This window comes from Trachypithecus francoisi, unplaced genomic scaffold (genome assembly GCF_009764315.1).
Source record: "Trachypithecus francoisi isolate TF-2019V2 unplaced genomic scaffold, Tfra_2.0 Lachesis_group17, whole genome shotgun sequence".
In the NCBI taxonomy this organism is placed as follows: domain Eukaryota; kingdom Metazoa; phylum Chordata; class Mammalia; order Primates; family Cercopithecidae; genus Trachypithecus; species Trachypithecus francoisi.
In genome coordinates this window covers 58,845,117-58,861,759 of record NW_022681462.1, presented here as the reverse complement: position 1 = coordinate 58,861,759, position 16,643 = coordinate 58,845,117, and the positions used below count along the sequence as shown (strand labels likewise).

General features: G+C 40.9%; 1 protein-coding gene across 1 annotated transcript in view; it reads right to left on the bottom strand.

Annotated features, from left to right (window-relative positions):
* The window catches only part of LHCGR (luteinizing hormone/choriogonadotropin receptor), a 69,960-nt gene that overhangs the window by 37,540 nt on the left and 15,777 nt on the right, over positions 1-16,643 (bottom strand). The window contains exons 2-6 of the mRNA XM_033175767.1: positions 8,206-8,277; positions 6,122-6,196; positions 2,322-2,396; positions 278-352; positions 112-189 (exon numbers count right to left, since the gene is read on the bottom strand). Coding sequence (XP_033031658.1) covers positions 112-189; positions 278-352; positions 2,322-2,396; positions 6,122-6,196; positions 8,206-8,277 — 375 coding nt within the window. The remainder of the gene's footprint in view (positions 1-111; positions 190-277; positions 353-2,321; positions 2,397-6,121; positions 6,197-8,205; positions 8,278-16,643) is intronic.

Sequence of the window (16,643 nt, the reverse complement as noted above, 5' to 3'; positions counted from 1 at the left end):
GTCACCAGTGAGTGAGGAATGTGGTAAAACATGAGAAAAAGCTCACCCCAACCTAGTAGTGAGAATAGCAGGAGGCTGTATGGCAGAACATGAATCTGGGAGTTTACTCACAGTGTTACAGATTCATTATTCATCCCTTGAAAAGCATTTCCTGGTATGGTGGTTATGTGTAAGTTATCACAAATTTCCCTTGAGGAAAGAAATAAGAAATATTTACTTTCCAAATTTTAGCAGCAAATAGGAAACTGCTATGCATAGCAATCAGCCTGGTACTTACAGAATGAAATTTAATTCAGAGGACAAGATCTTCGTAACATCTGGAAACTTTCTGATGCCCGTGTTACAGATGCTCCTGTGATTAGGGACAGGGTAGTGGTGTGGGCAGAGAGTGGGTAAAAGTGATTGTTAGTAAGACATAAAGATAAAAAGGGAGTACAAAAGCATTTTGCAAATACGACTTTCACATTAAATTTAAAAATACTGAGTTTGGCGTTATCAGGACTACTTTTAGCTGAGAAAGATTGTTGGAATTCAGAAGTCCCTGATGCTACAGGAGAAGATGCTCTAATGACTCCTATTTAGAGATCTGGGGACTGGGGTAAAATTTAAAGGTCTTTTTCATTTATATTTCTAGCCTGTCTTTTCTTATTAAATCAATCACATTTTCCTACTGTATTGTGTTCCATTTTCTTTTGGTAATTAGTTTATTACATGCTCTTGATAGTTCTAGAAAGCATCCTTAAATTTTGGAGCAGGTTTTAATTCAAATACTTCAAGAAGATTAATCTTTTATGATAAATCCATATTGCTCATTATTAAAAATCTTCCCTTATTTAGCTACCTTGCAATTCAGGAAGTTCTTCTTTGCATCTCATTGAAATCACTAAAATTTATTTTGGTGTTTGGAGCTATTCACAACTCTTCTTTTCCTCCCACCTTTTATTTAGCCTCCAAAGAGAAGACAGGCTTAAGTGATAGGTAAAATTGAAGAATATTTTATTACAAGAATGGGGCTCCTTCAGAGTCTAGGCATCTGGATTTCCACCGAGTTGTAGATTCACCGGTCTTGGACTCTGGACAACTAATGTGAACTGCCTATCACCCTGGTGACAATGAAACAAAGCCAGGTTTTTCTTCTGGCTCTCTCTGATTGTCCTCCTTATCCAAAAGCCCAGGTCACACTGGATCTCTGCTCTGTCTATAGCTGGGGATAGCAGTGTGGGATTAGACTGCAATGTGTACTTGAGTTGGGTGAATATCACAGTTTTGGATGAAAATACTATTTAATAAATAAATTTTTCTTAGATAATAAGAGCCACAGTGGTCAAATTTGGTTCTGGGATTTTCTTGTGTTCTTTCAAAGTAGTTGATGCTACCGTATGCTTATATGCCCTATAGACACCCTGTAGGTTTGGAAAAGCAGAACACCTGAGTTTGGAATTGTTCAGTGTTAGAGTTAACAAAGGAGCTATGCCAGTTCCAGTAGCAGCTCTTGTAGAAGGCCCCAGAGCAAGACTGATGACGTGAAATACCAGAGAGATGTCCCTTCTCTCTGTTTTCCTTTTTTTGGGCAGTGATGGGAGGTGGACTTTACATTCTCTGAGGAGTTTATGAAATTTAAAGAAGAAAGAGAGGATGTCTGTTTTAGGGCGGCTTAAGTTTTTCTTTATGTATAGGGATGACTTGATATGTGAGAAGATCCATAGTGATAAATTCATAGATTTCAGAAATTTTGGTATTGCTGGCAAGGCAATGATTGTGGAAGGCTACAGTGGTACTCAGTTTCTAATGCTAACTGACAGAGTTAATGGGAAGTGGAAAATAATGATTTACTTTATATGGTATAGTGTCTACTTTAAGGCAATACTTAAAATGTTTTTATTTAATGAACAAATGAAAAAACATGAGATGCAGGAGATCAGTAATTCTGAAACAGTGATGAGAGTCAAATCAGAATTGCCACTCTCACTTTCACCTATTCTCTATTCACCTCAGAGATTCTGATTTACCCTCTTTAAAGTGTTATGACCTCCATCTCCCATACCCACTGTCAACCTTGAAAATCACTGCAAAGGGATCATGTTCTTCCCAGGGGTTTAGGACAGATAAAATGTTGGGAACCACTTACATGTATACAAAAGCACCCAGCACGGTGGCTGACAAGAAATGCCAATTAAATTTAAATCAGAAGGCTGAAGAGGAACATGCAAATAATGCCGTGTATATGGTTAAACAAAATCTTTCCAACCTTTTCCTTGTTTTGATTTTCATCAGATGCCCATCTTCCCCTCCCCAATTGCTTAAAAAGGAAAATTTCTCACAGGTATTGTAATCGGGGAAGATTTATAAATGCTCCGGGCTCAATGTATCTCAGATTTTTGGTGTTCTGGATCAGTCTGTAAAGAGAGAGGGGAAAAAATGCAGCTGTTTAATAGATATGTATTATTTGGAATGGGTGAGATTGTGGTCACCAGAAGTTGCTGGCTGAAAATGGCATCAGCAAAAGCCGGTGACCTTCATATGCTTGGGATGACCCCTAGCGACTCTAGGGATGGAAATGGCTTGGTGAGAGCCAGTTCGCTATTTCCAGGAAGCACTGCTCTCCAGCTTCTAAAGAGGCAGGTATAAGGATCAGAGCAGGGAGTCTGTCTCTGCACCCTCCCCCCATCCCCCACCACAGACAGCACCGACACCCAGGGCTCCTGGCCAAGTAGATTCTGCCCCACTGTGGACCCCGCACACTGAGGGTGATGAGAGATTCCTCTCTCAGGAGAGATGAGCAAATTACCTACTCTCCCTTGTAAGCAAACTGGTCCTCTTCATATTGGCTGGCAATCACATGAGCAGTTATACCGAGGGGCACCAGTCTGTGGAATGGCATAGGGCAAAGGCCAGAGGCTTGAATTTGGGGGATTTTATATTCATCCTGAAGATAATTTGCTGTATGTTGATGCCCAGCCTCTTAACTTCCCTGAGCTAGTGTCTCTTCTGTAAAATTGGTATAATAATATTATATAGTCTTCCTGCCTCACAGGTTAGTAGGTTTTAAGTAATAGAATAGGTAGAGATAACAAGAGGCAGCGCTTTGCAAAGTATAAAGGTACAGCCATAAACCACTGTGGTGTTATTGCCCTCCCCGCCCAACTCCCCCATTCCCCTAATTACTGTGACCCTATAAAAAGTAGTCACCATTGCTAAGTCCTGTCTACTTCGTATTCAATAAAAGGCCAGTAAATGCCTTTGGTTTCCTTAATCCAGGTGACAGCCACCTGAGGAAATACTAATTACCTTGTTCTATAGAGAAAATGCAGTGTATTGATTAGGAGCATGGGGTCTGGAGTCAACTTGGTTTTTCATTCTGATTTTACTGATCATATGACCTTAGATATATCACTTAAAGTTCTCTGTGCCTTGGTTTCCTCATAGTGTTGTTTTTGAGGAATAAATATATGTGTCTGGTTCACAGTAAGGCCTCAACCAGTGTTAACGATAGTTATAATAGTTGCTGAAATTAGGAAGTTGAATGATTTGTCTTTAGTCACACAGCTGAGAAGTAGCAGAACTTGGATGTGACCCAGTTTTTCTGCCTGTCAGTTTAGTGTTTGTTCCACCACACTACAGTTACCCATCACTTGTGCCTATTTCCATCTTCTCAGCCCTTTTGATTCTCCAGATGTGAGTGATAATTTTGTTGTATTTATTTCCACAACTGAGTCAAGCAATCATAGGCCATATACGGCCTTATGTGGGTGGGATGGAAGGGACTTTTATCTCTAAAGATCTTTTGGGCTGGGTGTGGTGGCATGCATCTGTAGTCCCCGCTACTTAGGAAGGAGGTGGGAGGATCACTTGAGCCCAGGAATTTGAGGCCAATCTGGGCAACAGAGTGAGACCCCTGTAACTAAAATAAATAAATAAATAAAAGAAATTTAATAAAAGAATTTTGGGGCCTGACCTTAGCCCAGTCATTCGTTCAACAAACATTTATTGGGCACCTACATGCGGCAAGCATTGTTCTATGGGCTAGGAATACAGCTGTGAACAAAGCAAAAAGAGCCTTCATGGAGCTAGCACGCTAGTCTTAGGGCCTTCTTTGGGAATCTGTAAACTTTCCCTGAGAGTGCTTTATGTTTCTTTCTGTTGATGAATGTGGCTTTGCATCACGGGAAGCTTTATTTATCATTAGCTGCCCTGGTGGTTCTCAATATAAGCTGTGTTTTAGCATTACCTGGGAAGTCTGTTAAAACTGCAGCTTTCCAGGCCGGGCGCGGTGGCTCAAGCCTGTAATCCCAGCACTTTGGGAGGCCGAGGCGGGCGGATCACAAGGTCAGGAGATCGAGACCATCCTGGCTAACACGGTGAAACCCCGTCTCTACTAAAAAATACAAAAAAAAACTAGCCGGGCGAGGTGGCGGGCGCCTGTAGTCCCAGCTACTCGGGAGGCTGAGGCAGGAGAATGGCGTGAACCCGGGAGGCGGAGCTTGCAGTGAGCTGAGATCTGGCCAGTGCACTCCAGCTTGGGTGACAGAGCGAGACTCCGTCTCAAAAAAAAAAAAAAAAAAAAAAAAAAAAAAAAAAAAAAAAAAAAAAAAAACTGCAGCTTTCCAGGTCTGAGATAGGACTGTCATTCTGCAATTGTAATGAGCCCCACGTGTGATTCTGCTTCTCAGCTAAGTCCAGACTATGTCTTTTGCACTTACTCATTATTTTGGATTTCTCTGTAACTGGTGAGTAGTCTTACTTCCCTGGCTACACTGTCATCTCGTGGTGAACATTTATATTTTATCTCCTCTGTATTCCAATAGCATTTGGCCCTGTATTGGACACACGGTAGTTGCTCATGTACTTACCTATTAATTATTCTCTTTAGGTAATTATTCATTGGATCATTTATAGGGGGACCTTGTGGTATAATGGAAAATGCAGGAGCTTTGAAGTAAGACAGTCTGGGATTGAATCCCAGTCCTGCCATAGTCTAAAGCAAGCTTGTTGAACTCACAGCCTGCGTGCCACATGTGGCCCAGGATGATTTTGAATGTGACCCAGAAGTTTGTAAACTTTCTTAAAACATTATGAGTTTTTTAAAAACTCATCAGCTATCGTTAGTGTAAGTGTATTTTATGTGTGGCCCAAGACAATTCTTCTTCCACTGCGGCCCAGGGAAGCCAAAAGATGAGATACCCCTGGTCTAAAGTGTCACATTGGTCAAGTTTCTGTGCCTTTCCAAGCCTCCATTCCTTCCCCTGGACAAAAGGGATAATTACCCCCACCCTGCATGGTGGCTGTGAGGATTCAATGACACAACATAGAAGAAACGCCAAGCACAAGAGCTCAAAAAATGTTTGATGCTAATACTTTTCCCCTTCCCTTACTTTTGAAACCCCAAAGTAGGTGAAGTTTGAGTGCTCTTCTGGAAGCTCAGGTTTGGACCACACAAAGCAGCAGTAGGGGGCCTAGTTTAGAAGTCACATGAATTGATTTCTAATTCCAGCTCTGGAGCTAACTTGCTGTGTGATATCAGGCAAGTAAGCTAACCTCTTTAGGCCACAGATTCATCACTTGAAAACTGAATTGAACCAGTCTTTTCCTATCCTTTTTGTGATATTTTGGGCAAATGATACTTTGGCAAGTGTTGTTTCTAAGAGTTAATTCCAAAACATCACAATAACAACAGCAAAACCCAACCAACCCAACACACACATGCCTATTAGAGAGCTTTTACACTGTAGGTATTCAAGAAACATTTACTGAATGAGTGAATGTGCCAAAAACCAATTTATGATCTCTAAGCTCTTTTCCACATGTTCCCACTATCCCAAGTACTCCATACCCTCCATAGGTGAGAGCTACTTGGCAGGACTTCACAATGTCAATTTTAATTTCTATCTTTGTGTTGTGATGTTTCAGAATTTATACAGCTCCCAGGGAGAAGCAGTTGTCACCATAGCAACCTACAGGCCACTGCCGTGAGAAAAATTATTGCCTGCCCAGACCTAGTAATTGCTGTAGTCTTTTCCTCTTGGATTCCTAGCAGTGGATGCTTGAATACAAATACCAAGTGGGCTCCAGCCAGCGAGGGTAATAGTGTACAGCAGTAAACTGTCTATTAGCTGATGCTTACATTTCAGACAAATTGAGGAGGTTGTCAAAGGCATTAGCTTCTATCCTTTCCAGGGAATCAGTCTGAGAGATTTCACTAGGGAAGAGAGAGGGGGGAAAAAAGAGAAAGAAACATGAAAGAAATGACCATATCTGCATGATAATGAGATGTGTGTGTGTGACCCAACAACTGGGGACTCCACTGTGTCCCCCTGAAAAGAACAAGGATGTGCAAGTTGTCCCCAAATCATACAGTGCTAACACTGTATGATTTAGAAGCACTGATGGGCACCTACAACCCAGGTGCAGTTGAAATGCAAGTTTTAGTAACCCCTGTTTATGTGACAGGTTTTTCTCTTATTTATCTCTGGCTCAGAGTCACAGATTGTTAGAACTGCGTAGGCCCGTTGAGAAAATCTAGTCAGATTCCCTTGTTTTACAGCTCTGGAAATTAAGGCCCTGAGAGGAGAGTCAAATAGTATTTATATTAAGGTTCAAGACTAGGATATGGATCTCTGGGTCCCAATTCTGTCACTCTAGTGAGGCTTTAATATGGGTTGAATTGTTTCATAACTCTTAACCCTTGGTTTCCCAAAATCTCGTGCTGAGGCTATTGCAAGGTGGTCAACTCCTGCACATGGTATCCATCCTGAATTATAATTATCTACTTCCTTGACTGTTTTTCTCACTTGTGAGCAAATTGAGGACAAGGAGTATATTCTATTCACTTCCGAATCCCTGGTGGCTTTATGTTGCTTGGCACAGAATTAAGAGTACAAATGAATGAATGAATAAGTGAATGGAGTAATGAATAACTGAATTTTTTGAAAACAACACAAAAATAAAGGAACAAGTTTTGTCATATATGATTCGCAAGCGTGTAGGTAATGTCAGTGTTACCCTAAAATCCCAACATAAGCTACCATTTCCTGCCAGCTGAAAAAAAAGTCTCAAATTCACAAACTGTACATTTGCTTATTTCTAAGGTTAAGGCTCACTGAAGACTTCAGACTGATGAGAGCATTAGCCCACAGAAAAGCAGAGCCTAAGGTAGCTAATGTCTTTTCTGAACAACACAGGAATGGATTGTTCTTGGGCTAATTCATCTTATTCCCACCTATTGGTTTGCTTATTTAACTGTAGCTGCTTTTCTCAGTAGGAGGTCTTAATGCATTAAAGGTTATCGAAACTCAACATTCCAACTTGAGAGCAGAAGAGAGTGGGTTAGGCTCAAGTAAACTGACAAGTCTGTAACTGGCAGTGAATTTCCTATAATATGCAGTAATTCTTGAGGCATTATTTTAAATATTCTAATTGCTTACTAACACCCTAAAGCGCTAGAGAGGTTCCCAAAGTAGCTAAGATTGATGCTGTAGCATCTTCTTTAGAGAGGCAAATCTGCTTCCAAAGTCCAGTGTATTGTTAAGATTAGAGATGCACTGTGGCAACTCAATGGCCATGAAGTCCTTTGACTCAGGCTAATATTAAGAAAGATGCTGGAATACTGGGCCCTTGAGAACATTCTCTCTCCAAGTATGGGAACTTTGGTCCTGGAAGCTGAAACTCACGGACAAGTGATCGAAGTTACGTCTGACAAACATGAGATCATACTGCATTATCCGAGTACTTTACACTTTTGATAAATGCCTTTCATCAATATAGTTATAAATACTGTGTTTTTGTTATATACTTATATTTTAGATACAAAGATTATCTTCTGATGCACAATAAACTTCCAACACATTTTTTTTTCCTATGTGGGTGTTATCTAAAAATGTGACACAAGGGAATAGCTGCTGCAGCAGAAGGAGAATTTTTATGATTGGAATCTATCTTTTTTTCTCCTTAAAAGATATATCATTACTTACAAAATGCATTCAGTTCTTTGAAGCAAGGTTAATTATCTGGATTTTAATGACTCTTAAAAATCATACCTTTTCTTCAAAGGTCTCTAGGTATTATTTGTATTACAAAGGTAAAAATATGCGAGTATCCTAAACACAATTTCTTTCCTAGAAAAATTATCCCCTTGCAAATGTGTTTTCTCTTAGAAAAAATTCATTATTCCAATTACGAATGTCTTTTGATATGCAGTAACTGACTTACATTTTTACGACCTCATTAAGTCCTCTGAAAGCTTGAGATGGGATCACTTTGACAGGGAGGTAGGCAAGTGATCTAGAAAAGAAAAAAGGAAATCCAAGAGTTTAAGATTTATGATAGGTTGCCTTTTAAGTTCATGAATAAAATGTGTATGTGTATGTGTATGAGAGACAGAGACTTCAGAGTTCCTGAGAACTAGATTCAGGCTCAGGATTCTAACTTAAATCGGTGAAGACATGTGCCATGACTATTCTTGGTTTTTATCAAAGAGTGTATAATTTTGTGGTTAAGATCATGAATGTTGACATCAGACACACCTGGACTCAAATCTTTGCTGTCCCACTACCTGGCTGTGTGATTCTAAGCATATTATTTAAGCCCTCCAGCTCAGTTTCTTTGTCTGTAAAATTGCACTAATAATTCCTGCTTCACAGGATCATTGTGATGATTAATCTGGATAATCCATGTAAAGAACAGGGCTTGGCACCAAATATATAGTTAAACAGTTGTAGAGTGATCCCATAGACTTGGTTGAGAAAATGGACAACAACTATGTTGAGCAGAGTGGAGAAATGAATGATGAAAATACAATTGGAGGGGGGCGGAGCAAGATGGCCGAATAGGAACAGCTCCAGTCTCCAACTCCCAGCGCGAGCGACACAGAAGACCGGTGATTTCTGCATTTTCAACTGAGGTACTGGGGTCATTTCACTAGGGAGTGCCAGACAATTGGTGCTGGTCAGCTGCTGCAGCCTGACCAGCAAGAGCTGAAGCAGGGCGAGGCATCACCTCACCTGGGAAGCGCAAGGGGGAAGGGAATCACTTTTCCTAACCAGGGGAACTGAGACACACAACACCTGGAAAATCGGGTGACTCCCACCCCAATACTGCGCTTTAAGCAAACGGGCACACCAGGAGAATATATCCCACACCTGGCTGGGAGGGTCCCACGCCCACGGAGCCTCCCTCATTGCTAACACAGCAGTCTGTGATCTAACCACAAGGCAGCAGCGAGGCTGGGGGAGGGGCGCCGGCCATTGCTGAGGCTGAAGTAGGTAAACAAAGCCACTGGGAAGCTCCAACTGGGTGGAGCTCACAGCAGCTCAAGGAAACCTGCCTGTCTCTGTAGACTCCACCTCTGGGGACAGGGCACAGTTAACAACAACAACAACAAAAGCAGCAGGAACCTCTGCAGACGCAAACGACTCTGTCTGACAGCTTTGAAGAGAGCAGTGGATCTCCCAACACCGAGGTTGAGATCTGAGAAGGGACAGACTGCCTGCTCAAGTGGGTCCCTGACCCCTGAGTAGCCTAACTGGGAGACATCCCCCACTAGGGGCAGTCTGACACCCCACACCTCACAGGGTTAATTATCTGGATTTTAATTTTAATTATCTGGAGTACACCCCTGAGAGGAAGCTTCCAAAGTAAGAATCAGACAGGTACACTCGCTGTTCAGCAATATTCTATCTTCTGCAACCTCTGCTGCTGATACCCAGGCAAACAGGGTCTGGAGTGGACCTCAAGCGATCTCCAACAGACCTACAGCTGAGGGTCCTGACTGTTAGAAGGAAAACTATCAAACAGGAAGGACACCTATACCAAAACCCCATCAGTATGTCACCATCATCAAAGACCAGAGGCAGATAAAACCACAAAGATGGGGAAAAAGCAGGGCAGAAAAGCTGGAAATTCAAAAAATAAGAGCACATCTCCCCCTGCAAAGGAGCGCAGCCCATCGCCAGCAACGGATCAAAGCTGGTCAGAGAATGACTTTGACGAAATGAGAGAAGAAGGCTTCAGTCCATCAAACTTCTCAGAGCTAAAGGAGGAATTCCGTACCCAGTGCAAAGAAACTAAAAATCTTGAAAAAAGAGTGGAAGAATTGACAGCTAGACTAATTAATGCAGAGAAGGTCATAAACGAAATGACAGAGATGAAAACCGTGACACGAGAAATACGTGACAAATGCACAAGCTTCAGTAACTGACTTGATCAACTGGAAGAAAGAGTATCAGCGATTGAGGATCAAATGAATGAAATGAAGCGAGAAGAGAAACCAAAAGAGAAAAGAAGAAAAAGAAATGAACAAAGCCTGCAAGAAGTATGGGATTATGTAAAGAGACCAAATCTACGTCTGATTGGGGTGCCTGAAAGTGAGGGGGAAAATGGAACCAAGTTGGAAAACACTCTTCAGGGTATCATCCAGGAGAACTTCCCCAACCTAGTAGGGCAGGCCAACATTCAAATTCAGGAAATACAGAGAATGCCACAAAGATACTCCTCGAGAAGAGCAACTCCAAGACACATAATTGCCAGATTCACCAAAGCTGAAATGAAGGAAAGAATCTTAAGGGCAGCCAGAGAGAAAGGTCGGGTTACCCACAAAGGGAAGCCCATCAGACTAACAGCAGATCTCTCGGCAGAAACTCTACAAGCCAGAAGAGAGTGGGGACCAATATTCAACATTCTTAAAGAAAAGCATTTTCAACCCAGAATTTCATATCCAGCCAAACTAAGTTTCATCAGTGAAGGAGAAATAAAATCCTTTACAGATAAGCAAATGCTTAGAGATTTTGTCACTACAGGCCTGCCTTACAAGAGACCCTTAAGGAAACCCTAAACATGGAAAGGAACAACCGGTACCAGCCATTGCAAAAACATGCCAAAATGTAAAGACCATCGAGGCTAGGAAGAAACTGCATCAACTAACGAGCAAAATAACCAGTTAATATCATAATGGCAGGATCAAGTTCACACATAACAATATTAACCTTAAATGTAAATGGACTAAATGCTCCAATTAAAAGACACAGACTGGCAAACTGGATAAAGAGTCAAGACCCATCAGTCTGCTGTATTCAGGAGACCCATCTCACATGCAGAGACATACATAGGCTCAAAATAAAGGGATGGAGGAAGATCTACCAAGCAAATGGAGAACGAAAAAGAGCAGGGGTTGCAATCCTAGTCTCTGATAAAACAGACTTTAAACCATCAAAGATCAAAAGAGACAAAGAAGGCCATTACATAATGGTAAAGGGATCAATTCAACAGGAAGAGCTAACTCTCCTAAATATATATGCACCCAATACAGGAGCACCCAGATTCATCAAGCAAGTCCTTAGAGACTTACAAAGAGACTTAGACTCCCATACAATAATAATGGGAGACTTCAACACTCCACTGTCAACATTAGACAGATCAACGAGACAGAAAGTTAACAAGGATATCCAGGAATTGAACTCATCCCTGCACCAAGTGGACCTAATAGACATCTATAGAACTCTCCACTCCAAATCAACAGAATATACATTCTTCTCGGCACCACATCACACTTATTCCAAAATTGACCACATAATTGGAAGTAAAGCACTCCTCAGCAAATGTAAAAGAACAGAAATTATAACAAACTGTCTCTCAGACCACAGTGCAATCAAACTAGAACTCAGGACTAAGAAACTCAGTCAAAACCACTCAACTACATAGAAACTGAGCAACCTGCTCCTGAATGACTACTGGGTACATAACGAAATGAAGGCAGAAATAAAGATGTTCTTTGAAACCAATGAGAACAAAGATACAACATACCAGAATCTCTGGGACACATTTAAAGCAGTGTGTAGAGGGAAATTTATAGCACTAAATGCCCACAAGAGAAAGCAGGAGAGATCTAAAATTGACACTCTAACATCACAATTAAAAGAACCAGAGAGGCAAGAGCAAACACATTCAAAAGCTAGCAGAAGGCAAGAAATAACTAAGATCAGAGCAGAACTGAAGGAGATAGAGACACAAAAAACCCTCCAAAAAATCAATGAATCCAGGAGTTGGTTTTTTGAAAAGATCAACAAAATTGACAGACTGCTAGCAAGACTAATAAAGAAGAAAAGTGAGAGGAATCAAATAGACGCAATAAATAATGATAAAGGGGATATCACCACCGACCCCACAGAAATACAAACTACCATCAGAGAATACTATAAACACCTCTACACAAATCAACTAGAAAATCTAGAAGAAATGGATAAATTCCTGGACACTTACACTCTCCCAAGACTAAACCAGGAAGAAGTTGAATCCCTGAATAGACCAATAGCAGGCTCTGAAATTGAGGCAACAATTAATAGCCTACCCACGAAAAAAAGTCCAGGACCAGATGGATTCACAGCTGAATTCTACCAGAGGTACAAGGAGGAGCTGGTACCATTCCTTCTGAAACTATTCCAATCAATAGAAAAAGAGGGAATCCTCCCTAACTCATTTTATGAGGCCAACATCATCCTGATACCAAAGCCTGGCAGAGACACAACAAAAAAAGAGAATTTTAGACCAATATCCCTGATGAACATCGATGCAAAAATCCTCAATAAAATACTGGCAAACCGGATTCAGCAGCACATCAAAAGGCTTATCCACCATGATCAAGTGGGCTTCATCCCTGGGATGCAAGGCTGGTTCAACATTCGCAAATCAATAAACGTAATCCAGCATCTAAACAGAACCAAAGACAAGAACCACATGATTATCTCAATAGATGCAGAAAAGGCTTTTGACAAAATTCAACAGCCCTTCATGCTAAAAACGCTCAATAAATTCGGTATTGATGGAACGTACCTCAAAATAATAAGAGCTATTTATGACAAATCCACAGCTAATATCATACTGAATGGGCAAAAACTGGAAAAATTCCCTTTGAAAACTGGCACAAGACAGGGATGCCCTCCCTCACCACTCCTATTCAACATAATGTTGGAAGTTCTGGCTAGGGCAATCAGGCAAGAGAAAGAAATCAAGGGTATCCGATTAGGAAAAGAAGAAGTCAAATTGTCCCTGTTTGCAGATGACATGATTGTATATTTAGAAAACCCCATTGTCTCAGCCCAAAATCTCCTTAAGCTGATAAGCAACTTCAGCAAAGTCTCAGGATACAAAATTAATGTGCAAAAATCACAAGCATTCTTATACACCAGTAACAGACAAGCAGAGAGCCAAATCATGAATGAACTTCCATTCATAATTGCTTCAAAGAGAATAAAATACCTAGAAATCCAACTTACAAGGGATGTGAAGGACCTCTTCAAGGAGAACTGCAAACCACTGCTCAGTGAAATGAAAGAGGACACAAACAAATGGAAGAACATACCATGCTCATGGATAGGAAGAATCAATATCGTGAAAATGGCCATACTGCCCAAGGTTATTTATAGATTCAATGCCATCCCCATCAAGCTACCAATGAGTTTCTTCACAGAATTGGAGAAAACTGCTTTAAAGTTCATATGGAACGAAAAAAGAGCCCGCATTGCCAAGACAATCCTAAGTCAAAAGGACAAAGCTGGAGGCGTCATGCTACCTGACTTCAAACTAGACTACAAGGCTACAGTAACCAAAACAGCATGGTACTAGTACCAAAACAGAGATATAGACCAATGGAACAGAACAGAGTCCTCAGAAATAATACCACACATCTACAGCCATCTGATCTTTGACAAACCTGAGAGAAACAAGAAATGGGGAAAGGATTCCCTATTTAATAAATGGTGCTGGGAAAATTGGCTAGCCATAAGTAGAAAGCTGAAACTGGATCCTTTCCTTACCCCTTATACGAAAATTAATTCAAGATAGATTAGAGACTTAAATGTTAGACCTAATACCATAAAAACCCTAGAAGAAAACCTAGGTAATACCATTCAGGACATGGGCATGGGCAAGGACTTCATGTCTAAAACACCAAAAGCAATAGCAGCAAAAGCCAAAATTGACAAATGGGATCTAATTAAACTAAGGAGCTTCTGCACAGCAAAAGAAACTACCATCAGAGTGAACAGGCAACCTACAGAATGGGAGAAAATTTTTGCAATCTACTCATCTGACAAAGGGCTAATATCCAGAATCTACAAAGAACTCAAACAAATATACAAGAAAAAAACAAACAACCCCATCAAAAAGTGGGCAAAGGATATGAACAGACATTTCTCAAAAGAAGACATTCATACAGCCAACAGACACATGAAAAAATGCTCATCATCACTCGCCATCAGAGAAATGCAAATCAAAACCACAATGACATACCATTTCACACCAGTTAGAATGGCAATCATTAAGAAGTCAGGAAACAACAGGTGTTGGAGAGGATGTGGAGAAATAGGAACACTTTTACACTGTTGGTGGCATTGTAAACTAGTTCAACCATTATGGAAAACAGTATGGCAATTCCTCAAGGATCTAGAACTAGATGTACCATATGACCCGGCCATCCCACTACTGGGTATACACCCAAAGGATTATAAATCATGCTGCTATAAAGACACATGCACATGTATGTTTATTGCGGCACTATTCACAATAGCAAAGACTTGGAATCAACCCAAATGTCCATCTGTGACAGACTGGATTAAGAAAATGTGGCACATATACACTATGGAATACTATGCAGCCATAATAAAGGATGAGTTTGTGTCCTTTGTAGGGACATGGATGCAGCTGGAAACCATCATTCTTAGCAAACTATCACAAGAAGAGAAAACCAACACCGCATGTTCTCACTCATAGGTGGGAACTGAACAATGAGATCACTTGGACTCGGGAAGGGGAACATCACACACTGGGGCCTATCATGGGGAGGGGGGAGGGGGGAGGGATTGCACTGGGAGTTATACCTGATATAAATGATGAATTGATGGGTGCTGACAAGTTGATGGGTGCAACACAGCAACATGGCACAAGTATACATATGTAACAAACCTGCACGTTATGCACATGTACCCTAGAACTTAAAGTATAATTAAAAAAAACAAAAAAAATTTTAAAAAAAAGAGTGTTTATCCTCAAACTGCCTTTTAGTATGAGGGAGAATAAAAAGCATTAACTAAACAGTGGGAAAAAAATAAAAAAGAATATACAATTGGAAATTATGCAGGCAGGAGAACAGGAGATTCATTGAGAACATACTCCCATCTTGATCTCTACTATCTTTCCCAGGTAGCCTATTTCAATGTTATCCCAAACAGACAACTTTGATCCTATGGTGAACTCACATGGGCATCTCATGTCATTTGGGGGGAATATCTATGAGATCATTTCCTTCAGGCATTGACTTATACCCACAGGAACAATCTAAATATTATTGAAATTGAAACAAAAGCTATGCTGTACTTAAGATTTGAGAAAAGAGTGACACTCAGAAATGCAAAACCAGTATAGGATGATGTGTGAATGCTAAAGGAACTGGAGGTTAAGATAACTCAGGAGAAAACAACTGCAAGGCAGGGATGAACATGCAGCCAGCATTTATTGAGCATCTACAATGGTTTAATGTTTTGGTCCAAGGACTGGCAGAGAGGAAGGGAGTGGGCAAGGATATTTCAGGTGGGAAGTGAGTATGTGAGTATCAGGAATATGAGAACAAAGGTGAGAGATGCTGTCTTATTTTTAACATGTCTATGCAGCAGAGACTGCTTTAAGCTGCTAAGAAAGAACACCTCCATGATGGGCAGATGAAAGTAAGATTTCTTAGAGTCCCAGAAGGGACTTGCTACAGTTCTAAGCTGCTGTGTGAGTTATACACACCCATTTGTGACCTTATTTTACTCACTCAACAATGGTGTGAGGTGAGTATTTCCCTTACATAGCAGAAGAAATTGGGTCACAAAGAGATTAAGTAAACTGAACAAGGTTACAACCAGGCAAATGACTCCAGACATCCTTTCCCTGTGCAATACTGGCCAAAGCATGTCATTCTCAATCCAGTGTCTTGGTGAGCAAGGTGGAGGGACAGGCATTGCAGCCTTGCTTCTCCTGAGAGGAAGCATGTCACATTCTATTTCTTCCGCACAGCAGTTTACCAGCCATTCCTCCCTAGGTGCTAATGGAGAGGAATTTCAGAAATTTCATTTCAGAAAAATGTTTTCACTCAATAATCTCTTAGAAATGATATAACCTAGAGAAAGTAATCCAACTTTGGTCTCTGATTCTATTCTCGAAGACATTCCCACCAAGGACATTGTTTAACACCTACACTTATTTAACAGAGGATCCGAGAAGAACAGGGACAGTGTGGGGAGAAATCTTCTTGTGATGGCATATTTGCTTCCTATATTTCTTCTGGAATCATGTTCGCTTGGCTTCCTGATTAAAAACACAGTTTTATTGCTCTCTGCACTGCCAAACCAATAAATTTCCAGAAGAGAAAGCTGTATTCCACTGTACCCCTTGCAGCATCAATAAAACTGACAGCCAAATTCTGATTCCAGCATCTTTATTGCTGGGGATAATGCAGTGTGGAACATATTTTGGAGAGTGTTTACATAAAAGCTTCAACAGAACCCTTCAGAGCTGTTTATTCACGCACATGGAGCCCAGAAGCTGGAGTCCCGCAGCAGGCAGCCTCCTCCTCCAAATGGGGGCATGGTGTGACTCCCAGAGGAGCAGTTTGGTTC